Raw genomic sequence first — 24,075 nt, 5'->3', positions numbered from 1 at the left:
CGTTACGTGAAGATGCGATTACCATGAACTTACAGAAAAAAATGTTTCAGTGGCCCACACCCAAAATGCAATGCATGCACAATGGAAGCACCTAATTCCGTTCCGTTTTATGCTGAGCATCACTCTCCTATGCGCCCGCTCAGCTTCTCCAATACCTTAGGGCCGTGATGGGCAAACTGCAGCTCGCGAGCCACAAGCTGCTCTTTGGCCCCTTGAGTGTGGCTCTTCCACAAAATGCCACGGCTTGGGTGAGTCTATTTTGAAGAGGTGGCATTAGAAGAAGTTTTAAGTTGAAAAAATTTGGCTCTCCAAAGAAATTTCAATCGTTGTGCTGTTGATATTTGGCTCTGTTGACTAATGAGTTTGCCGACCCCTGCCTGAGGGCGCATCTTGCTAAGCAGGCACCGGTATTTGCCATGATGCTCAGAGGCTCGCAGACTCATGTCAAAGCCACGCGGCTTGATGCTGAGATGCCAGGGGTGTTCCCAGGGCTGGCCTCTCCCGCCGCTGTTCAGGGTGACTGCCAGCTCCCTGCACACCAGACACTGAGCGATATTTTTGCCTTTCCCCTCCGCCCTCCTCCCCACCCCCCCATATAACACAGGGTATAACTGTATTTAGTCTCTAACAGTCTGAACCTGTTATCCCAATATCCCTGACAAGGAGTGATTTACTATTTTATTCTCTCTCCTGCCAATATCATTCTGTCTACCAGGATCTAATACAACCCAACTTGACTCGGGATGCTTCCAAGTGTTGAAATGAGGACCCCCCAGTACCACATACAGATTTTTTCCAAAAAGCCGCCTAATCCTTCCTATAGCCCTTCTTCCCTGAGAGCAGATGGGGTTGTTATAAGATGGAAGAAGCTGAACATATGGTGTTGTCTCGGTTACCAGGCCAAACCTGTCTGTCTGATTCCCAGTTCCCTTCGTGTTGGTTTTTACCCAGAAGGCTCTTGGGTCCCGCATGCAAATGTGTTTCTGGGCCGACCTCAGCAGTGATGGACTCAGCCAGGATGGGCCCCTTCTTCCCCACCCACTCAAATTTCACCGAGAAATGAATTCTAAAGGCTCTAAGGCTCTACTGATTGGGAGTGGGCCGCAGGGCCTGGCTGGACTCCTCCTCCTCCCGAATGCCCACCTTCCCTTGGGTTTGTGGGTGCCTCTTGGTCACCTCTGTGGTAAACCGTGGGAATGACTTTCAATAGCCGTAGAGGACAAAGGTCTACGGTCCTGGGTCATTAGGAGTCTGAAGGGAGGACCTAAGTGTTCAGCTCTGTGTTTTGATCTCTGCAAAGGAGAACCAGCCGCTGTGAGGGATGTGCCCATGTAGGAGGCCGGGGGGTCTGAGACTGCCGTGCCGAATCCACTGGCCCTTGCGATGGGGAGGACTGTGCTGCGACCCTCTAATGCAGTGTTTCCCAAACTTCTCATGATGAGAATCACCTGGTGGAGTTGTTAAAATACAGATTCCTGAATCCCAACTAAGAAGTGCTAAACTAGAATTTTTGGGAACATATAGGTAAAATGGTTAAATTTTACCTTTAAGTGCACTAGTTAAGTATACAATTTTACCTCTAAGAGCACTAGTTAAGTATACAATTTTACCTATATGTTCCCAAAAATTCTAGTTTAGCACTTCTTAGTTGGGATTCAGGAATCTGTATTTTAACAACTCCACCAGGTGATTCTCATCATGAGAGAAGTTTGAGAAACACTGCTCTAATGCAAGGCCCACCTAGAAGGTCGCTTTGCCTGGAAGTGGCAGAGTTGACAGAGGTTGGGCACTAAAAAACCCCAGTGCCTTCCAAGGACCAGGTAGGATGGGGGTCCCAGAGGTGGCCCTGGAGAGGCATCGGAGGCTCCCGGGGCTAAGCCCCCGGGACAACTGTCTGGGAGGACAAGTCCAGATCTGCTCTGGCTCAGCTGCTTATAGCCTGCCCAGGGGAGATGTGTCCTCCTCCCTCTGCACCTGCCTTGCCTGTGTGACGGGCATTCATGCCCTCACGGCTCTGGCATCCAACGTGACACAGAGGAGCGTGTAGGTTGGTCAGGAGCGCATTCCCAGGCACACGGCACAGCCAGGCTGAGGCCTGAGGCATGATGGTTCATGACTCATCTGCCGCATGAGCGTGCATCACCTCCCTCTGCTCGAGGCTCAGCAGGGCTCCAGGGAGGCCAATCAGCAGCTTATGGATGGGAAAGAGGACTTGCCTGGCAGCGTGGAGACCTGGGCCCCAGCCCTGGACCTGCTGCTTTTCAGCTGCTGGAACGTGGAAAGGTCACTTCATCACTGGCTTCGGTTTCCCCATCTCTGAAAGACAGGTTGCTTACTATCCTCGGTCTTCTAAATGTCCTGGACTAGGAGCAGTGGTGCCATCTAGCAGCTTATCAGAAATGCAGAGTCTCAGGCCCTCCCCAGACTTACTGAGTCAGAAGCAGCATTCAGCAGGACACCCAGGTGGTCTGCACACAGTGTGAGTAGCGCCGCTCTCACGGTCTCTAAGAGTGAGTGAGTCCAGTACTCGTGGCCTCAGTCTGTGCCATCGGGGTCCCTGGGCATCGCTCTGGCAGCCAGTCAGTTGCAGACCAAGGCAGGTCCCAGAGGGAATGCCTCCGGTTCCCAACACATAGCCTAAGTGTGTCTTCTCAGTGCTAGCCCTTAATCAGGGTGCCCAGAAGGTTGAAGATAAATTGCAGGGAGCCCTCTTGTGTAGACCTCTCTTGTTTTCCAAGGGCACTGAGTTCAGTCTCCCTCCTGCTTCCATTAGCACAGCTGTACTCAGCACCCATTTTGGCAGCCGCGGGAGGTGCCCACCCTGCAGAAGCGTGCCCTGTGACCTGGGAGATAGTTCAGGCGCTGGACAAGCGCACTAGACAGAGAACCACCCCACTTGCATTTAGATTGCACGCTGACAGCGGGCTGAAGGAGAGGGAGATGTAAGGAACCTGAGAGTCCCTGGGGGGAGTGTGATGTGGGGGGTCGGGATCTGCAGCCACTGCTCAGTTCAGCTCAGTTCCCCAGCCTCGCAGATGGGAACATACGCTCAGACTAAGTGCGACCCTCCTTCTCCAGGATTTGCGTATTTTGAACAATGTGGCTGCTGCAAAATGAAAGCCAACTATATTGCATTTGTTCCCAGCAAGGAAACAGACGCGTTCCGTTTCTAGAATGAAAAAACAACTGGATGGGTCTCGTGAAAAGAAGGTATGTGGCCTCGGACACCAGTGTCTTCCTAAGGAACCGCGAGAGGGACTGGGTATAGATGACTTTTCCTCCAGGCAACGCAGAGCGGGAGAGGGATTGCTTCCTCCCTGCGCATGCGCAGTGGGACCCACGGAGAATAGTTCACTGGGGAAATCAACAAGGAAAGAGGGTCCAGGCGGGACCTAATCTTCCTTTTCCTTAATGTCGTATCTAGAATGTTCTTTCACGATATCTCTTCAGGTGTTTGAGACCAGCCTAATCCCCATTTTTTTTTTTTAATTACTCACTCACTGAACAAATACTTATTGAGGTTCAAATATGGGCCAGGCACTGTGCTTTGAGACTAGCCTGATTATGAGGAGCCAGGCGATGGCTGAGCACAGAGCTTCCAGAAGATTCCAGGGGATCAGAATAACCCGTCTCCATCACGCCAGGCATGCCTTCCAGGAGGTGCTGTGCCGAGAGCAGCCTCCAAAGCCTGCACAGAGGCGGCAAAGCTACTGGGGAGAGAGAGACAGGGCTGGCATGGAGCCTCGTAAGGAGGCCACTCGGATGGAAAACCTGTCATCTCGTGTTTTACCAAAATGGCCACGTCAATGTCTTTATTCAGATCAGACCATACATGGGCTGAGGCAGCTTATAGGAAACACAGACACTTTCCGGGTGAAATATAAATAAAAGGTACAAAAGTGGGCCGGGAAACATAAATTACAGAGCGGGTGGAGCAAGAGGGGAGGGGAGCACAGCCCATCAGCTTCCGGAGGGCGGGCCCCAGGCTGCTGAGGTTGGGCTGCCTCTGACTTAGACGAAATTGAATTAAGATAAAAATAAAGTCCTGCTCTTGGGATCAAGAAATAAATAATCCCGGGACAGCAGAGTGGAGGCCAAGCTTGCTTATCAGAACGTGCCCCGAGGGCTGACCTGCACGTGGGCTGACCGTGTGGCCGGGCTGTGCATGTGGGTGGGACAGTCATAGCACCCAGCGTCCAGCACTGTGAGGCATGGCCCCTCACCCAGCAATGGTTGTGCATTTGCCTCTACAAGCAGCGGGCTGACATCTGCTGCCCGTGCCAACTGGTTGGGACCAAGAGATGGATGAGCAGAGCCCTCTGGCTCAGCGGTCAGAGTCGAGGAGGAGTGCAGGGTGCAGTGTGATGCTCGTGGGATCCCATGTGGATGGACATCGGTGCTTGGTTCCAATGACTAGTCTTTAGCAGGACATTGGCCGGAGGAGCAGCGGGGACGGGACTTCTCTGTGGGTGTCTAAGTCCTCAGCAGGGTTACTGCCATGGCAGCTCCAGTGGGAGAACTGAAGGCTGCCAGGCCCATCTGAGGCAGGTGGGGTATGGCAGGGGAGTCAGTAGCCTGGCACAGGGCGCCGGAGTCTGGACGGAACCTGGCATCGTGGCCGTTCACGGGGCATCCTGGTGAAAAGCTTCTCTGAGCAGCCTCTGGCTCTCCCCACACCCTGGCACACGACGAGCCGCAAAGAGGGGCACCTTTGTGCTCGGAGGCGTCTCCATCCGAGGGGACCTGTGCTGAGGAAGGAACACAAAACTGATCAGCCTGGGACCCAAGTGCATCCTTCCCGGCCTGTGTGTGTGAAGCCGGCCTGTGCGCAGCGTCAGCTCTCCCCGGCCCCTCTGCAGCTGCCCTCCAACAGCACTGTTTCACGGGCCAGATGAGCCACCTTACTGATACTCAGTTCCCACCTGTGTCATGGGGATTTGTGCTGGGCTCTCAAGAGCTGTGAGCATCGAATAAGGTGATAAAAATGGAGAAAGTGGCCCAATAAATGTTGAGGTGCTCACCAAATCTTAGCTCCCTCCCCCACCGATTCCTTTCAGGCAAAGCTGATCTCTCTCTCTGGGTTCTGAATCCTGCCCCCACCTCTACCTTGGACGTGGCCAGACGCGCCCCTGTTTTTCTTTGTAACTTTAACGCCCTCTTTTCCTCTCCATCGGCTCCTCTCCTCCATCTAGCATCCTGCCCAGTCTTCTGTGTCTCTTCCTTTGGAAAACGCACGCTTCGAACCGCTGTGCCGCCATGGCCTGGCCCCCACCATTTCATCACCAAATATTTGAAGACTTATCTGCACTCAGTCCTTAGACACCTGAGCAGGTGCTCTCATTTTTGTCCCACCTTCTACCGGTAAAGTCTCATTGCCAAGTCCAACTACCTTTCCTCAGGACACGCCCTTCCCGACAGCTTGGAGGCGTGGGGTGGTCAGTACCCCCATCTTGGTCTCGCGTCTTCCTTCATCCTCTTTGCCACCCTCCCCCTCTTGTCCCTTTATTACTCCTGGGAATTCTCTCTGGGCCCCCCACCTGCCTTCTTTCGTTCCAAAAGCAAACCTGGCTCAGGGTTCTGACCTCGGCTCTTGTGGGAGGCAGCCATGGCTAGTTCAGGGCAGCCAAGGATCTCTGAAAAAGGCTAAGTAGTAAGTGTCTACAGGCAAACAGTCTCCTCAACTCTGTCGTTACAGCATAAAGCAGCCACACAGGAGCCGAGGACCCCAACTGTGTCCCAATAAAACCCACCCTACCCACAGGCACAGAAGACATAGAAGGCCAGCTTGCCAACCCGCGTGCGGAAAGAGTGGGCTGAGCTCCATGTGGGCTGACCATGTGGCCGGGCTGTGTGTGCAGGTGGGCCTGTCTGATAAGCAAGCTAGGCCTCTGCTATGCTGTCTGGGGATTATTTATTTTTTGATGCACCTGGGTTCACAATCTGCTCCATGACTCACAGGGTCCATTGTGTTGGATGCGATATTTGGCCTCTGTGCTCCTTCTTAGCTTATCTGTAAAGGGGACGATAACTTTCCTCTCAGTGTGGTTGATAAGGTGAGCCGAGATAATGTGCCTCTCCCGGGGAATCTCAGGGTTCCTGCCTTCCACCCCTACTTCCCGCAACACATTTTCTTCCTGTTTCTCTCTCCTCCTCACCCTCTACCATCTCATCTTCATCCATGGCTGCAGCCCCAACGTCCATCCCCAGCCCTCATCTCCCTCCTGAGTTTAAAATCTGTGCAATTTTTTTGTGAACAGAACTACCTAATTGGCATTGATTTTAAACTCAATGCCAATTAGGTAGTTCTGTTCACAAATACCGCTTCCATTTCCAACTCCGCATATGCCAAGGAAAACGCATTTTAACCAAACTTGCACCTTCTCCTGACCCCTTCATCTGCGGGCTGCGATGCTGTCTGCAGCCTTGAGGGCACTGTTGCCCGCCTGCGGGTCCTATCTGTCCTCTGCTCACACTGTCCCTGCGCTCCCTCTCTTTCCCACGCCATCCCTTCAGGCCACTCCCTCACCTGCCATCTGAGCTTCCCAGGGCCTCCCTCTCTGCCTGCCTCTCCTCTCCAGCCTGTTCTGCACTGGACACCAAGCTACTCTCCCTCCGCCAAAGCCTAGCCCCGTCCCTCTCCAGCCCCTCACATTAGCAAAGGCTCCTCCTTGCTTTCCCAGCGTCAGGATCCGCATCTCGTCCACCAACCCCAGTCACGCTTGCTCACTCTCCCAGGACACTCGAAGTCTTCCCCTTCGTCATTGGCCCAGACACCACCTCTGCCTGTCACCTCAGGACCCCCAGACCCCCCTCTGCCTGTCACCTCAGGACCCCCAGACCCCCCTCTGCCTGTCACCTCAGGACCCCCAGACCCCCCTCTGCCTGTCACCTCAGGACCCCCAGAACCCCCTCTGCCTGTCACCTCAGGACCCCCAGACCCCCCTCTGCCTGTCACCTCAGGACCCCCAGACTCCCCTCTGCCTGTCACCTCAGGACCCCCAGACCCCTCTCTGCCTGTCACCTCAGGACCTGGCCAGGCCCCTGTAGCCCCAGGTGGCCCCTCCCTACCTGGCAGGAGGCTGTCTTCCTGGCCAGGCTCTCAGAGCCGGTGCAAGACCGTGCTTATCTTGGGGCACGCACTTTCCACTTTCTGTGTACTTTGGGAGGTGTTGCATACCTGCTTTATCTCTCCCTCTGGGGAGACATTGGGCCCTGCAGCCCCAGCACGCAGGCCTTTCACCCGGCTCTCCTCTGGGCAGACTTGGCAGCAGCCCCGGCCCCGGCCCCTCCTTGCGGTGGGGGAAGAGTCCCGGCAGGGAGCAAGCCTCCCTCACAGCCCAGGGCTCGGAGCCCACCACGCCGCTCAGCTTTGGCTGCTGGGATGGTGTGTTTGTGTGGGTTTGTGTTTGGCATGTGTGTGGCAGGGGTGAGGAGCTGTGTGTGTGTGTGTGTGTGTGTAAATAGGGTTGATGTGGTGTGAGGTTTTTATGTGGGGGTGTGTTGGTGTGTATGTGTGGGCAGTGGAGGAGGGATCGTGTGCAGCGTGGGGGGTGTTGATGTGTATGTAGGGGTAGGTGTGACTATGGGTGTGAGGGGAGAGTGGATCTGTGCCCAGAGTGGGGGTGTGTGGATGTGTGTGGGCAATGAGAGAGGTAGGTGCGCATGAGGGTGTGTGTGTGTGTTTGCGGGTGCGTGCATATGTTCCTGAGGTGTATATGGGAAATAGGGGTGTGTCACCTGAGGGTGTGTGTTTGTGGGAGTGTGCATGTGTTCCTGAGGTGTATGTAGGGAATATGGGGGTGTCCCATGAGGGTGTGTGTGGTGTGGAGGAAGAAAGTGCTGACATATGTGTATGGTGTGAGTGTGTGTGTTTGTGGGGAGTGTAACCTTACCCCCTCTTATAAAAGGATAAGAGTCTTGCCCTGGCTGGTGTGGCTCCGTTGGTTGAAGCATTGGCCCATGTACCTAAAGGTTTTGGGTTTGATCCCCAGACAAGGTTCGTGCAGAAGGTAGCCAATGGGTGTTTCTCTCTCACATCAATGTTTCTTTCCCTCTCCCTGTCTCTCCTTAAAATCTATGAAAGCATGTTCTTGGGTGAGGATTAAAAAAATACAATAATTAAAATAAATAACAAAGGACAAGAGTCATCCCCTGGGAATCTACAGGAAGTGCCAGCAGGTGGAACACTACGCACACAAATCTTTCGGGATGCGCTGACACGATGATTGGCAGCCAGGGGTGCTGTAGCCCTACAAGCTGCAGGCGAGGGCTGTGGGGCCCATGCCCTGCCCTGTCCTCACTTATGTTCTGAGTAAAGGAACCCCCCCTCCCCGTCCCATGATTCTTCTCCACTGAGGACAGCGGAACTGGCAGAGCCAGTCACAAACTGCCGTCAATCAGGACTGTGGTGGAGATTACGCCCCGGCCAAAGGTCACAGCGTGAGGGGATTGAGAGGTGCTGGTATCAGGAGTATCTTTTAGCTTCAGAACTTAGTTCCTAGAAAGCCTCCTGTGAAAGTTCTCAGACCATCTCCTGCCTAAAGGGAAGTAAAAGGACTTGCCCAGGGCCATCCAGCGGGTGGTGGGCAGCTCCCATAAGGGAGCAGGCTCCTGAATGGCGGGGGGCCCAGCTCACATTAACCTGTAACACTAAGCCAGTCCCAGACACCGCAAGGGATGGAGGGTCTGAGGGAGGAGAGATCAATGGGCCTCTGGCTTTGAGGGTTCCATGGAACACGGAGTTTGGGGACTGAAAAGGTGAAAGTGATGTTTGCATGATTGTGTTCTGTGGACAATGCAGTGGATCTCACAATTTTGGAAGGCCCTTTGCACCTAGACAGAGCCCAGTGGTTAGGGGCAGCTCTCAGATCTACTGAAAATCTTAATGCCATCCACTCTCTTAACAATGGACACATGCCTCAGAGAGGTCTTCCTCTGGAAGAACTCGCCAGCCGCTGGCGTCGTGATGGAGGTTTACCTACCCAGCATGGTAGGGTGCTGTGGGCAGTATCCCTGTGAGCTGCATGCTGTTACTAACATTGTCTCTGTCCCAGGAGTCATTATCAGCTCCTTTTCCGTCTCGCTGATTTGGAAACCAGGGCACAGAGAAGTGGAGTAACTTGCTCCAGGTCACACAGCTAGTAAGGAATAAAACTGGATGCAAACCACACAGCTGGGTCTTGGCCTATGCTCTTCCCCACTGGCTACTGAGCGTGTCCTTTTTAACGAGAGAAGGACGTGCTCCCCACGTGGCCTTGACCTGGTCATCATCACTGTTATCATCCTGTTCACATCTCCAATAGCTTCTAATTGTTCTTCAGATAAAGACCAAAAGCCTTCAGAGGGCCTGCCCGGCTCTGAGGTCTGGCACCTGCTCACACAGGCGCTGACCTCTGGTGCCCTCACCCTCTGCCCTGCACTCTCACTTCCTCCTCGCCAGAACCTTTGGTCCATCCAGCCAGCACCTATCCTCAAAAGGCGCCCCCCCCCCCCCCCCCCCCGCTTCTGCGACAGTTTCTGTGCAAGTTCCCATGCAGAGAAGTTGCCTTTCTTCCCATCCTTGCCCAGACCTGTTGCTGTATTCGTTAGTGAGAATGCGGATTGCTGTCTGCCTCTCACCCCACGGGAGCTCCCCGAGGAAGAGACCTTGTATGTCTGACGCTTTCGGGATGCGCTGACACGATGATTGGCAGCCAGGGGTTCTGCAGCCCTACAAGCTGCAGGCGAGGGCTGTGGGGCCCATGCCCCGTGCCTGGGAACGAACTAGACAGAGACCCCTCCCTATTTCATAATGCTCACCGTGAGGTGACCCCACCCTGCCAGTTTGAGATGCGCCAGAGTACTCCTAGCTGGGACTCTGGCCGAGTTTATTCACTCCATATCACATGTGCACTAACACCGTTTGGCCTGGGTGGGTGAGAACCACATTGCAAAGAGCCTAGTCCTGCCTTCCCTATTTTCCATTTTTGCAAAAACAGGGCAGGGGCTATCCCCATTTTACAGGTGAGAATACTGAGGCTCAGAGCATCATGCAGCCTGCTCAGCGTCACCCAGGGAGCCGGCGCTGCTCAGAGCGGGACCCAGGCCCGGTGACTTCTCATTTCCTTTCACCTGCCAAGGTGGGACCACCCCACTCTCTGAAACCTGTTCCAACTGCTGCTCCTGCCTCTCAGATCGGAGGGTCAGGTGGAACCCCCAGGAAAGACACGAGGCTTATTTCCTCCTTCCAACCGGCAGCGACCTTTGAGCTCACATCAGGAACGCAGGAGGGAGTGCCCCGCTGTGCCCAAGTGCAGGTCCCTGTCCCCCTGGGGGTGGGGTGGGGGTGGGGAGTGGATAACAATCTCCAACCAACCAGGGCTTTGACGGCAGTCCCCTGGGAAGAGCTGCCCCTCTCTAATTCAGGGTTTGGGGGCCAGGCCAGCTCTACCTGTGGGGCCCCATGTCCCTGTGAGAAATCTAACCAGTATCTGCCTCGGGTGACATGTGGTCAACAGAGCCGCTGGCCTGGCTGGAAAGTGGCAGCTCACACAATGAAATGACCATCCCTGGTCTCTTGGTTTTGGGGTCTTCCCGGCCGGCTCAGGGTGCTGACTGCATGGGAGGGTGCCTGAGAAGGCGGGGTGCACTGAGAGTGGGTGTGAGGGAGCTCTGGGCCCTCCTGCATGTCCACCCGGGCAGGTGCAGGGGGGAAGCAGGAGAGGAGGGCAGCTCTGGGGGTTCTGCTCTGCCTCCTCCTCCTGCACCCAGCCCGGGCACAGGCAGCCTGCGGGGAACTTTCCATGCTCTCCCAGTGCCAAAGGCTTTGCTCCCCAGCGGGGTTTGGGGCCAGACCGGCAGACCAGCAAGATGGGCCCCTTTCTTCCACATTCCACGAAGAGGGTCAACTTCCTGTTCTGGTGGCAGAACCCTCTGAGGAGTGGAGAGGGCCATGGGGACCCTCCTCTGGCTTCCTCAAGGACAGGGGTGCTCAGGGAATAAACAGTTTCCAGTGGCCTCCTGGTCAGGGGCACAGATGGGCAGAACCCTGTCATGGTTGTCCTTCAGCTGCTTGCTGAAGATCCAAAGACCATTCAGCCTCCGAAGACCCAAACCTATCCCAGCTCCTCCAAGCCCCGCCACTCCTCTGGGCAGGTCTCCTGTTGTACTCACCTGCTTCCTGGAGGGGCTGTGGGGGGGGGGGGCGGGAGGGCATTTTGGGTGGGAGCTGCAAGTCCCTGCTTCTCCAACTGCCAGCAGTCCCAGAGGAAGCCTGTGTCTCCTCTCCTCCGGCGACAGGTGAACTACAAGTCCAGCTTCTCAAGAGGCAGCCCGATGTTGACGGAGTACCAGATGATCCAGAACAGGAGGCTGAAAAGCAGGATCAGGGACCCCGAGTAGATCAGGAAGTCCCAGTAATCCAGAGCCGCCAAGATGCCCACGAGCAAGAGCACCAGGCCCAGGGCGTCGAGCAGGAGGGCCAGGACGAGGAGGAGCGCACAGCGCCCGGGGCTGCATCTTCCCCAGGGCGCCCCCAGCAGCATGGCCCCGGAGCCCGGTGGCACAGCCGGGCCTGATTTGCATGGGAGGGTGGCGGTCCGGCCTGCTGCCGCCTGCCTCTCTCCCCGCTGGGTGTGGGCAAATGAGCGAGCCTCCCTCTGGAGCCACAAGGAAGTACACGTGGATCTACCTTTGTGAGCGCGGCAGCCAGTGGGGCAGGATGTTTCTTAACTGTTTCACGGCTCAGCAATGATCCTGACATCACGGTTTATGGACCGGGGCCAAGCACGTTACGGGCACGGGAGGAGTCAGGGTGCCCGCCTGGGGCCCGCTTTGCCATGTCTGGGGACCAGGAGCATGGAGCCTGGGGGCTGGCAGAGGCCTGCTGGGTCTTCTTACTCTCTGACTCTTGCATCCCCGCCAAGCCCTGCGAGGTTTCGGGACACGGTTTCTCCAGCTCGTGTGGTGGGGTGGGGTGCTCACTGCCTTCCCTCTCTGCCCCGCTCTTTCAGGTGGGCCTGGAGGGTGTGTGTGAAAGGCGTGGAAGAAAGATAGTTTACTGATATAAAGAGGCTTTGAAATGTGTCCCAAGAGTGAGTCAGTATTAGCCAGAGAAGTGGGATGTGCCTTGTAGATTCTCTGCTCTGCAGACCAAGGACCTGCGCCTCCTCCCATGAGGCTCACGGCAGAGAGCGAAGAGGCCGGGATGACAGAGGGGGCCGAGGCCGAGAGGGGCTGTGGGCTCTTCTGTGCTACACGGGGCGTGGCCCAAAGGCAACTCCAGGCAAAAGCAAAAGTCAGACGTGTTTACCTGGCCCTGGGTTTTCCGGAAGGACCAAGTGCACATTTGCTGTCTGTCTCGGGAACCCTGCACACGCCCCCAAGGGGTTAGATATAAAACAGGGGGTCGCATCACCATGGCCACTCACTGGGTGTTCAGAGTAAACGGCAAGTGAGGAAGAGGTAGCTACAGCCTTCAGCCACCTCCGCAGACGGCTGCCCCTGCCCCTGCCTCTGCCACCGTCCCGGCTCACTGCCTTGAACTGGGCACCAAACCTTTCTGGGACTCAGTTTCCCCACACAACCAGAAGAAAGAATTTCCACTCTTTATTTGCTTCCCCCGCAGGTATGAATAAGCAGGTGGTTAAAATTCAGTTTCCTACATATAAGGTAAGCTGTGATGAATGGAAACTTGCAGATAAAGGTAGTGGGGCGGGGAGGCTTGCCCAGACCACAGGCTGGCCATTAGTAAGAGCCATTCACTGGGCGTGGCATTCCCTGGCTTGCAGGGGCACGGCCTTTGTAACCAAGCATCAGACTCCTGATGTGCATCCCTGTGCCCCTCTGCATGAGGACCCTGGTGATGGTGCACATACAGGCAGCCACTCCAGCACAACCTCAGCTCACCAGTGACACCTGCAATGATCCTATTGCCAAGTAGGGCCGCCTTCCGAGGTGCTAGAGGTCAGGATTTCAATAAATGAATTTGGGGACACAATGTGACACATACCAATAGCTAAAAGGGTTGTTAGTTTGTTGTTGGATATCCTTCTACTTTGGCTGTTAGTGCAGACAGAAAATGTAGACTCAAACCAATCTTTCAGAAACAACGTAATGACAAACTCAGCGCCCCCTTGAAGGTGGCCCAGCGTGCCACCGGGCACCACGAGGGCTTTGAGCCCGGGAGCACCGAGATGCCCTTGGCTCTGTCTGTGTCACCAGAGACAAGTCAAGGGGGTAGGGCCTTCCTCCCCTGGGCTCGGCTGGTGCTCACTGCTCATCCCGGCTGAGGGCGTCCCTGAGTGACACCCACACATTTAGATAAGTGGGATTTAAATTAGACCAACTGAGCACCTGTTACATATGGGCAGACTGTAGGTCAGGAGTAACATCAAGTACAGAACCTTGGCAGTAGGATCATTGCAGGTGTCACTGGTGAACTGAGGTTGTGCTGACATCATAGAGCTAACCCTCGAAGATGGAGATAAATAATTTATACATAACTGATGTGTTTTCCAATCATATTATGCTAGAGGCTGGATGCATGAAATTCATGCAAGGGGCTCGAACCTCACAGCTGTGGTTCATCTAGTCTAATTAGCATATTTATGCTTTTATTATTATAGATGATTTCAGATGATGTATTTCCCTATATGCAATGGAAAATACTACATATGGGAAGATAAATGGTGGTGGAAAAATGAAATGAAAGTTTTTTTAGAAATGAAGATACTACAGAAAGGAGGAAATGTGAGATAGGAGGCATGATTATACCTTTTAAACCATGTACACAGTGTGTGGGGGACAACTGGACGCCCAGCCCCAGCCTGGGACTTTCAGGTTTGGCCCCTTAGTAGCCCTCTGCCCCTCTGCCCCTCTGCCTTTCTATCCCGGAGACTCCGCAGGGCTGCTGGAGCTGCCGGGGCTGCGTCCACCGAGGCTCAGGGAGGTGTGTCCTGCTGCTACTGCTCAAAGCCCTGCCTCCTGGAAGTTGAGAACTTGTCACTCCCTTGGCAAAAGCATCCTGATCTGTCATCACCCTGTGACGTCCCAAGGATGACAGCCTCTCTATGACCCAGATCCTAAGGGCAGGTGTTCAGCTGACCCAGAGTCACATTTCCAGGTCCGGCTGTATGGATGACAAGGCCCAGTCACCTCCTGAGGGCCAGGCCCAGATGCTGGGTGAGTCTAGCCACACCAGCCTGTGCCACTCACTTGCTGTGTGACCTTGGGCAAGACACTTGCCCTCCCTGTGCCTCAGTTTCCTCATTGTAAAACAGTCCCTTCTCCACAGGGTTCCTGGGAAGGTTAAGTGAGTTCACAGGTGTTAAGTGCCTAGAAGCTGCACTCTGTCACAGGGACAGTGTTACTATTGCGCTCGTCACCACTGGCACCTTCACAACCTTGCTGCCATGGTGCCCCTGTGGGGGAAAGCAGGCTGGCAGCGATCAGCCACTGCTTCTGCACCATCATTTTCTCCCCTTTATCAATCTTGGCTTCACCTGGTTACAGCTCCCTGTCCCCTTGCCTCCCCTGACACCCCCCCCCCCAGGTCCAATTAGGACATGCCAAGCCCTGCATGTGATGGGTACGGACCATCCCTTCATACATACAAATCCATTTTTTGCATGAAATGCTTTTCCAGTGCCATCAGGCAGGTGTGGAGGGCTCCTGGCAGCCGGGACTATCTCCAGGGGGCCACAGTCAGCCATAGGGAGCATGGCCATACATGAGGAGAGGGTAGGGCAGGCTGCAGACGGAGGGCACACGGTGGCCAGTTCCGTAAGACAGAAAGGGGACATTTATGGTCCTGGGGGACAGACCCCAAGGAGTGACTGCTGACCAGCTCTGGAGGCCGGAATGGTGTCTGGACTTCTGACAAGAGCCATCCCAATGGGTGAGGAGCAGATTCCTGTCTAAGTCGATAGTGACCTTTACAAGGCGCCCATTATATTCACGGAGGTGCTTTGTTGAGTTCGCCTCCCCACCAGGCTGGGTGTCATCGGTCTCAGTGAGTGGTTCTGCCTTCTCCTTATAATCCTACACCCAGTATTCACTCACTGCATTCATGTGATAACTCCTGGCACCCCCAGCCTCCTGAGAGCCCAGGCTGTCTCGCCAGAGTCCCCCATCTCCGCCCAGATACTCACAACCCCTTCTCTTAGCCTGGTTCTGAGGAAGCAGCGCCCTCCCAACTCCTGCTCCAAGGCAAATCACATCCAGATAACATCTTAAGTTCTGTCCCTCAGGGAAATGGTTACTGCACGTCTAGATTGGGCCCAAGATCGTGTGGCCACACCCATTTGGCTTTGTCACCTGTTTCTACTGGCTCTGGGCTCTAAACTCACTGCTGGATACAGAGTGGAGGCACCAGGGCTACCATTCCTAGACATTTCCACCAGGATTCCTGCTGGGCATGGTGCTCAGATCTATCTCTTGCCATTTTTCTTGCCATCACTCACTTGCCTCAGGAACAATCAGCTTCGAGCCTGTTTGCAAGGTCCCAGGGTTGAGTTGCTCAAGGCTCCATGTCGGCCTCTGCTGGGTACCCAGTGCACCGGTTCCGGGGCCAGAGCTACAGGACTAACCCCGGGGGCTCTGCTGGCAGCTCGGGCTCTGTTCTCTAGAGCTGCCCAGAAAGTCGGCTATAAATGAGCAAGAGAAACACAGCGCCTGCCCTCAGGGAGCTCACAGGGGAGAGGGAGCAGTTAACCACGTGAAAGCATATAAACATATGACAAACATGAGTGGTCCCTGGTGAAAGACGTCCATCTGATAAGATCATCTAAAGGAAGACGTGGGCCAAGGCTTCCCTGAGGAACTGATGTTTGAGTTGAGATCCAGAGGATGTGCAGGCAAGGCTGGGTGAGGAGGGGGGAAGAGGAGGAGGAAGCTTCTCAGGCAAAGGCAGGAACATATGCCAAAGCGGCGTGGTGGCAGGTGGCAGTGCTGGCGTGGCTTGGACTAGAGGAAGAAAGGAGCACAGAGCCAGGTTAACATCTTCCTCCTCAGAGCACTGGGAAGCTGCTGGAGGGTTCCAGACGTGCTCCATATTATGAAGAGGAGCCTGGCTGCTGGGTAAGAGCAGACTGAAGGGACGAGAATTGGCATGTGCCCGGCAATATGCCTGGTTGCAGTAGGCCAGGGAAAGAGGTGGAGCTGGTGACAGAGGTAATGGTCAGAAGTGGATCCAGCGGAGAGATAACCAGGGTGTGAAATTGACAGGACCTGGTGACAAGTTCAATATGAAGATGAGGGAAAGTGAGGGCTCACTGCTGAATGCCAGGCTTGTGTTTTGCAAAGCTGGGTGCCCATGGTGCCTGCTGAGACAGAACATACTAGAAGAGAGCCTGGCCTTGCCTGTGTGGCTCAGTGGTTGAACGTTGACCCAGGAACCAAGAGGTCATGGTTCTATTCCTGGTCAGGGCACATGCCCAAGTTGTGGGCTCAATCCCTAGTAGGGTGTGCAGGAAGCAGAAGATCAATGTTGATATCTCTCTCTCTGATCGTTGTTTCTATCTCTCTATCCTTCTCCCTTTCTCTCTCTCTAAAAATCAATAAAAACATATTTTTTAAAAATAAAAAAAAAATAAAAGAAAGCCTGGTGTGGTCGTAAAACTAGGAGTTCAGTTTTGCACATAATGCTTTGGATACATCGGTTGGAAGCCCTAGCGCTGAGCTAGAGACATGAACTTGTGAGTCAGCAACAAACTGGAGGAAAGGATGAGATTGCTCAAGTGTCCTTGAGACAGAGCACAGGAAGAGTAGAGGACCTGGGCCGGGTCCCTGAGGATCTCCCGTAACCGCTGGATCAAGTAGCATGAGGCAGCAAGAGACAGAAAAATAGCATCTACAGAGAGGAGGAAGCCGCAAACTGCTTGTATCTTGAACCCTAAGGAAGAGAGGGGACGTTTCAGAGAGAATTTGAGCGGTCAATTGTGTTCAATGCTATTGAGAGGCCAAGTCTGCTAACATATCTTCCTGGGACTAGAGCAAAGGTGTGTGGGGGGCAGGGTTCTCAGCAAGTGGCCCTTGGCTTTCCCTTCCTTCTGCAATCTACTGGCCCACTGCTCCTCCCAGCCCATGGCTGTTGGGACTGCAAGCAGTTGGGCCCAAGGATTTGAGCAAGGAGCTGGACTCTTGTGAGCCTGGCCAGGGAAACTGGCTGGGAAGTATTACCACAGGATGGAGTTACCTTGATGGACACTCCAGGTCAAGAAGAAAAAGCCCAGAGACCCTGAGAAGAGCCTGGTTCACAGAGAATTGGGTGCTGGCCCTGCGGGAGGGCTGATCCTTGAAGGCGGAAATCCTACAAGGCTAGGTAGGCCGGGCCCCAGTGGCCCCCTTCAGGTAGGCTGGTGTGGAAGTCGCTTCCATGTGGGAGGAGGGAGAGCAGGAGAAGAGAAAAGGGGGCATTTCCCATACACCAGCCTCTTCCCTTCTCTGCCCTCTCTCTGCTGGAATATCTGCCACACATATCAGAGGGCCCTCCTGCAACTATACACTCAAGTGCCACCATCCCTCCCCCTTCCCCACACCCTTGCCTTGCTTCTCGGCTTTCTGACACCATCTTGTCCATTGGATGATGTCCTTGTTTATGGCCTGCCTGCCCCTCCCAGAAGGAAAGCTCCAGAGAGCAGGACAGTGTGTCCGTTTTGTTACTCCCTTCTCCCCTGCGCCCGGGGCAGCTTTCGGGAGGTGCTCAGTAGCTGATGGTTGAATAAATGAATGGAACAATGCTGTCTTTCACAGCCCGACTGAGAACGGGCTGTGTGAGCCATCCCAGGCCTGTCCAGTCTGGCCTCAGCCTCTGGACCTCCCTTCCACTCCCACTCAGGCTCGCCTTCTCCTGCAGCAGCCTGTCTGACCACGTGGCGGCCACACCCACCCCAGCCTGTCTCTTCTAAACAGCACCCGCTTTCCCAGGAGCCAGCACCTGCTTTCCTCACTCCCTTTCATCCTGTTGTTGGGGTGAACCTGCCAGCGGCTGCTCTGGCCTTGACCGTGGCACACACATTCAGAGCCAGTCATTAGTCTGCTTGCCCGGCACAGCCCTGAGAGCAACCACACCCACTCCCCAAGGACAGGCAGCCCCCGCAGGCCTATTACGTGGGGCCGTTCTCTCTCCTAGTGCACGGGTGCCAGTGGGATGCTTGGCAAGTGCTCCCAGAAGCATTCATTTGGGATTCTGAGCTGAATTTTATGAGGTTCTGACCTGGATTCTAAGTGAAAATGTGTCCAAGTGAACTAGTCTGGGAAGAGGCTCCCTCATAATTACAGCAATGCTACAGGTAGAACCTGTACTCTTTGCAAAAAAAAAAAAAAAAAAAAAATGCTTCATTTCTTTGCTCAAAATAGACTCTTCAGGTAGGATCCAAAAGCTTTCTGGATCCTACCTGAAGAGTCTATTCATGGCTTTACACACTGAAGCATGACTATATTTTAATGGAGGATTGGGAATTTCCGCACTATGCCTGTAGCTTAAAATTCTCTCTCCTTCTGACAGATAGTAGAACTTCTGCCCTTAGTGAATGCCTACTCTGTACTATTAGCACAATTGCCTTCTTTAATCCTGAAAAGGACCTACTGAGGTAATTACCACTCTCACACATAACTGGAACCCTGAGGTGGAAATGGTACAGACATTAGCTTGTATAGTCAGATTTTGAACCCAGGTGTGTCTAGTGCAAAAGCCTCCGATTTTTCCATGAATGTAACTGCTTTTAATGAAATAAGTGCTTACTTTTCAGGCCGGGTTTGACGGACATGAAAAGCCCATTGTGAACCTAGCTACCATTCATCAGAGGAGACAGCCATGTTCTGTGGGGACTGGGCTTCTTGCTGTGGGGAGGATGTGGGAGGAGGCCAATCCACAGGAGAGGGGAGCTCAGCCTGTGCCGAGGGACTGCATGGGAAGAAAGCTGGTTAAGATTTCACCTTTGGGGAAAATATCACTCTGGTGCAGGACGCAGAATGGGTTAGAGCAGGACACGCCCAGTCAGGGTAACCAGGTCGATGGGCTACTCCAGCTCCAGTGAGAGCAGTGACAGTGACAATGTCCCTGGTGTAGTTGCTGTAAGAAGCAAACCCACCATTCTGGTAGTTACACAAAGTGGAATTTTGCTTCAAGCTTATGTACTAGTCCAATGTCATGTCCTGATCTCTGTGGGGCTTTCCTAACTGTCATAGTCAGCTGGGGCGGCTGTAACAAAACACCATGGGCAGGGGCTTCAGCAACAGACATTGCCCATAGTCCTGGAGGCGGGAGGCTGCAGATGTGGTGTTTGGTGATGACCTTCTTGGCTGCTGTGTCCTCCCATTTCCCTGTGGGCTCACATGGCCTTTCCTTGGTACATGGGGTGGGACAGGATGGTGAAGAGAAGGCTCTTGTGATCCTTCCTCCTCTTATCAGAACATTAATCCCATCACAGGGCCTCCACCCTCAGGACCCTATCTAAACCTGGTCATCTTCCAAAGCCCCTGCCTCCCAGTGCTATTACACCGGGGGTTAGGGATTCAACTAAGTAAGCAACTAAGTAATTGCTGGTTTTACACATATATGGCTTCAGTTGAATTTTTAGGTTTGCAGACGTAGTACAAATGTAAAACACATTTTGTTATTTGATAGTTGGCTATTCAGCTGTTAATCAGTAAAAAAAGTTTTTTGATCTGTTTTGTACTTTTCGTTTGGCGTTCGTTGAAAAATGGAAAATCAAAAGGAACATTTTCGTCATATTTTGCTTTTTTATTTCCGCAAAGGGAAAAACGCATCGCAAGCTCATAAAAAGTTATGTGCTGTTTATGGTGACGAAGCCTTAAAAGAACGGCAGTGTCAAAATTGGTTTGCCAAATTTCGTTCTGGTGATTTTTCACTCAAAGATGAAAAACGCTCTGGTCATCCAGTTGAAGTTGATGACGCCCTAATCAAAGCAATAATCAATTCGGACTGTCACAGTACAACACGTGAGATTGCAGAGAAGCTTCATGTATCACATACATGCATTGAAAATCACTTAAAACAACTTGGCTATGTTCAAAAACTCGATACATGGGTTCCTCACGAACTGAAAGAATCACAGTTAACGCAACGCATTAGCAGCTGCGATTTGCTAAAGAAACGTAATGAAAATAATCCATTTTTAAAACGACTGATAACTGGCGATGAAAAATGGGTTGTTTACAACAATATCAAGTGGAAAAGATCGTGGAGCAGGCCAGGTGAACCAACTCAAACAACATCAAAAGCTGATATTCATCAAAAGAAGGTTTTGTTATCAGTTTGGTGGGATTACAAAGGAATTGTCTACTTTGAACTCTTACCACCCAACCGAACGATCAATTCTGATGTCTACATTGAACAACTAACGAAATTAAACAATGCAGTTGAAGAAAAGCGGCCCGAATTGACAAATCGAAAAGGTGTTGTATTCCATCATGACAATGCAAGGCCACATACATCTTTGGTCACTCGGCAAAAATTAATGGAGCTTGGTTGGGATGTTTTGCCACATCCACCATATAGTCCTGACCTTGCACCATCTGATTACTTTTTGTTTTGATCTTTACAAAACTCCTTGAATAGTAAAAATTTCAATAATGATGATGATGTCAAATCGTACCTGATTCAGTTTTTTGCTAATAAAAACCAGAAGTTTTTTGAACATGGGATTATGATGCTGCCTGAAAGATGGCAAAAGGTCATTGATCAAAATGGGCAATACATTACAGAATAAAGTTATTTAGTTCCATGAAAAAATTGTCTTTGACTTTCTTTAAAAAATCCGCAATTACGTAGTTGCCAACCCCCAATACATTTTGTAGAGACTCAAACATTCCGTCCATGACACTTAGCTGGTGGCTCTGAGCCAGGCTCCTGGCATCCTGTCCTTGGCCCGGAGCTAGAAGGGAGTGTGGAAAAGAGCTTCTTATAAGGCCCAGCCCTGCAGTTCCACGTCACTCTGCTCCGTGAGCTTGGCACACGGTCACCCCTGAAAGCGAGGCGTCCTGGGCATGTGGAGCTGGTGGGAGGCTGACCTCACTCTTCACTATGGAGGGAAATAGAAATGTTGCCGAACAGGGAGCTGCCTCCACCCCAGGAGGAATCACCACCCTCGGGAGATATTAAAGTGGTAGGACTACAGGCCTTGGTGATCGATTAAGGGTGTCAGAGAGGCAAAGCCAGAAGGAGGGTCACACACATCAGAACAAAGTCATTGGCCAGTGTCAGGCTCCTATTGGCCAGGCTGCACAGTATATAGTACCCCTCCCCCATTCTCTTTTTCCTCCCTAATCATTTTACCCTTGGTTGTACAGATTTGCATTCTTCCTTTATATGAAATCACTTAGGAGGATATCCAATCTTGCATAGCCTGCCTTGCATAGTCCGGTACATTAATAGTAACTATTATCAGGGCTTCATAGAGAGACACCTTGTGAGAATTATCCCAGTTAGTGCTCAGAGGAGGCTGGACCCCGTTTGCAGTTGAGAAGATGGGACTACGGACAAGGGAAGTAAATTGTCTAGGCCCAGAGGGGAGTGAGCCGGGTGCCGTCTCCAACTTCCACACACTCAACCTGAACAGAACACTGTGTACAGGTTGTGGTCAGGGAGTTTGTGTTCCCTTGATGTTGACAGCCATGGAGACCAGGACCTGGGAGAGACAGCTGGTCATCCAGGGGTCTCCTCCTATGGTAGCTAGTTTCATACAATCAGTCCATCCTGCCACCTTCTCCCACCCTCCCCTGCCTCAGCCCTGAGAGCAGGTGAACAGCCTGAGAGGTCAGGTCGCAGAGAGCCAGGGGTGCCCTCTGTGAGTACACTTTTTCCCTGCCCCCCACCCAAGGCCCAGGTCGAGGAGGGTCCCTGCTGCATCAGAGACAGGAGGGCACGAAATCTGAGCCCCTCGAGGTGGTACTGCTCTGTTGGGAGCCGAGTCCCCTACCGACCTGAGAATCGGGGGATGGAGCAAGGGTAGGTAGCCCTGCCTGCTCTCCCCCAGGAGTCAGGTCACTTGGGGACGTGGCAAGCAACAGTGTCCTTCGTTCTGCTGTGTGTGCAAAATTGGAATCTGTAAACGTGTCCTTGAATTAACATAGCAGAGTACAGCTAGACGAAATATCCCAAGCAGCTATCTCCCTGTGTAGGTCTTAAGGAACTGGCATGTAGCCATCATGCCGAGAGAAGGCCATTTGGAGGAATGCGCAGCTTTAGGGTATAAAAGAGTTTGCGCCTTTAATAAACTTGCTGCTGCAGTGCCATCGAGCATTCCAGCCCTCCTGAACCCCCGCTGTTCCTGTCCTTTTCTTTTTTCTTTTCTTTCTTTTCCTGAGCCACCTAGCCCAATCTTCAGGACCTGTAGTACCGGCTGGTTCTGGTACTGCTCGTAACTCCCTCTCCCTTCTTCTCCTTAGGGACTCAGAGGATGCTCTGAGGTGGAGAACATGTAATGGCACTGATTTGGAACTTGTGTATGATAGTCTCTGTCCCAAGTACCATGGTCTCAGATCTAACCAAAAGACTGAGAGGAAGAAAATAGCTTCTTCCCCAGACTTTCCTTGGTACATGGGGGGGTGGGGTTAGGGGGGAGAGAGAGAGAGGAGGCTCTTGTGCTCCTTCTTCTTATCAGAATATTAATCCCTTCTCAGGGGCTCCACACCAGGAAGGGCCCTGTGAGCCCACAGTTGCCTATATAAGTAGGAATTGTATTGGCTGCAAGTGACAGACCCAAACCACTGGTGACTTAATTAATGTAAGGGTTTATTTCTGCCTCCTGGGGGAGATGGCGTGCAGGGGTCTCCCACCTTCTGCTTTGCTCTCCTGGGGAATGGCTGCTATTCTCAAGATCCACTCATGGTCTCAACATGGTCCCAACCATGGTGTCTGTGCTCAGGGAAGGGGGTGAGAGTAAGAGCTCTGGCAGGTGAGGAGTTTCCTTGTCCCGTCCACCAGCAGTGAGTTTCATATGCCTCGCATGGGTCAACTCTTGTCATAGGGGGGCTGAGGAATATCGCCGTTTAGCTGAGCATATTGCTGCCCCCCAATAAAATGGAGGTGCTATTCCCAGGGAAGATGAGGAAGGATATTGGTCGGGGAAGCAGCAATCTCTGACACTTTCCCCTCTACACCAGATTCTGGCAGGGGCAGCTTGCAGAAGGCTGGTGAATGGCAGGTGATGGAGAAGAGGAGGGGTGGGGGGAATTCCATTGGGGCAGGTTGTGTTTAAGCTGCTGGAGGTCTGTCTGAAGGTGAAGGTTTTTGTGGCAAGCAGAATAATGCCCTCATCCTCCACTCCAAAGATGTCTCCATCCCTAACCCTGAAACGTGTGAATAAGTTGCCTCATGTGGCAAAAAGGAATTTGCAGGTGCGACTAAGTTAAGGGGTGAATTGTGTCCCCTTCCAAATTCACATTGAAGCGCTAAGCCCAGGTACTTCAGAATGTGACTGTATTTGGAGACAGGGCTGGGAGAGAGGTAAGTTAGTTAAAATGAGGTCACTGGTGGGCTCTCATTTACATGCTGGTGTCCTTATAAGAAGAGGGAATTAGGACACAGACGTGTGCAGAGCAAAGGCCAAGTGAAGATGCAGGGAGAAGGTGGCCATCTGCATGCCCTGCCGACATCTTGATCTTAGACTTCTAACCTTCAGAATGTGAGCAAATCAGTATCGGTTGCTGAAGCCCCACCCAGACCGTGACACAATGTTGTGGCAGCCCTGGCCAACTTACACCAGGCTCTTATAGTGGGCAGGTGGGCGTGGGTCATGTAGGTGGCCCAGCAGGACCGCCAGGTCCTCCTAAGGGACAGAGGGAAGCAGGAGAGCCAGAGAAGGAGACACAGTGACAGAAGCAAAAGTCGGACTGATGTGGTTGCTGGCTCAAAAGGTGAGGAGGGGGCCGCACGCCAAGCCCTGTGGCAGCCTGGAAGCTCGAAAAGCAAGGAGCTGATTTCCCCAAGAGCCCCGCCTACATCTTGATTTGAGTGCCTCCTGTGAGATCCACTTTGGACTTCTGACTTTCAGAGTGATAAGGTAAAAAATTGCATACTAAATTTTAAATAAACGTTTGAATTTATTTTTTAACTTGAATGACGACGTTGAT

General features: G+C 52.9%; 1 protein-coding gene across 1 annotated transcript; it reads right to left on the bottom strand.

Annotated features, from left to right (window-relative positions):
* Positions 1-3,075: 3,075 nt before the first annotated feature.
* TMEM238L (transmembrane protein 238 like) lies at positions 3,076-12,341 on the bottom strand. The gene is made up of 2 exons (XM_045586525.1): positions 11,152-12,341; positions 3,076-4,748 (listed from the first exon to the last, which is right to left on the bottom strand). The coding sequence occupies exon 1, from the start codon at positions 11,520-11,522 to the stop codon at positions 11,283-11,285; it is 240 nt and encodes a 79-aa protein (XP_045442481.1). The 5' UTR covers positions 11,523-12,341; the 3' UTR covers positions 3,076-4,748; positions 11,152-11,282.
* Positions 12,342-24,075: the final 11,734 nt, after the last annotated feature.

Source organism: Pipistrellus kuhlii, unplaced genomic scaffold (genome assembly GCF_014108245.1).
Source record: "Pipistrellus kuhlii isolate mPipKuh1 unplaced genomic scaffold, mPipKuh1.p scaffold_m20_p_23, whole genome shotgun sequence".
Taxonomy (NCBI): domain Eukaryota; kingdom Metazoa; phylum Chordata; class Mammalia; order Chiroptera; family Vespertilionidae; genus Pipistrellus; species Pipistrellus kuhlii.
This window is presented reverse-complemented; position numbering and strand designations above follow the sequence as displayed.

Coding starts and splice junctions, on each gene's coding strand:
- TMEM238L (XM_045586525.1), bottom strand. CDS start 11,522: ATGCTGCTGGGGGCGCCCTGGGGAAGATGCAGCCCCGGGCGCTGTGCG.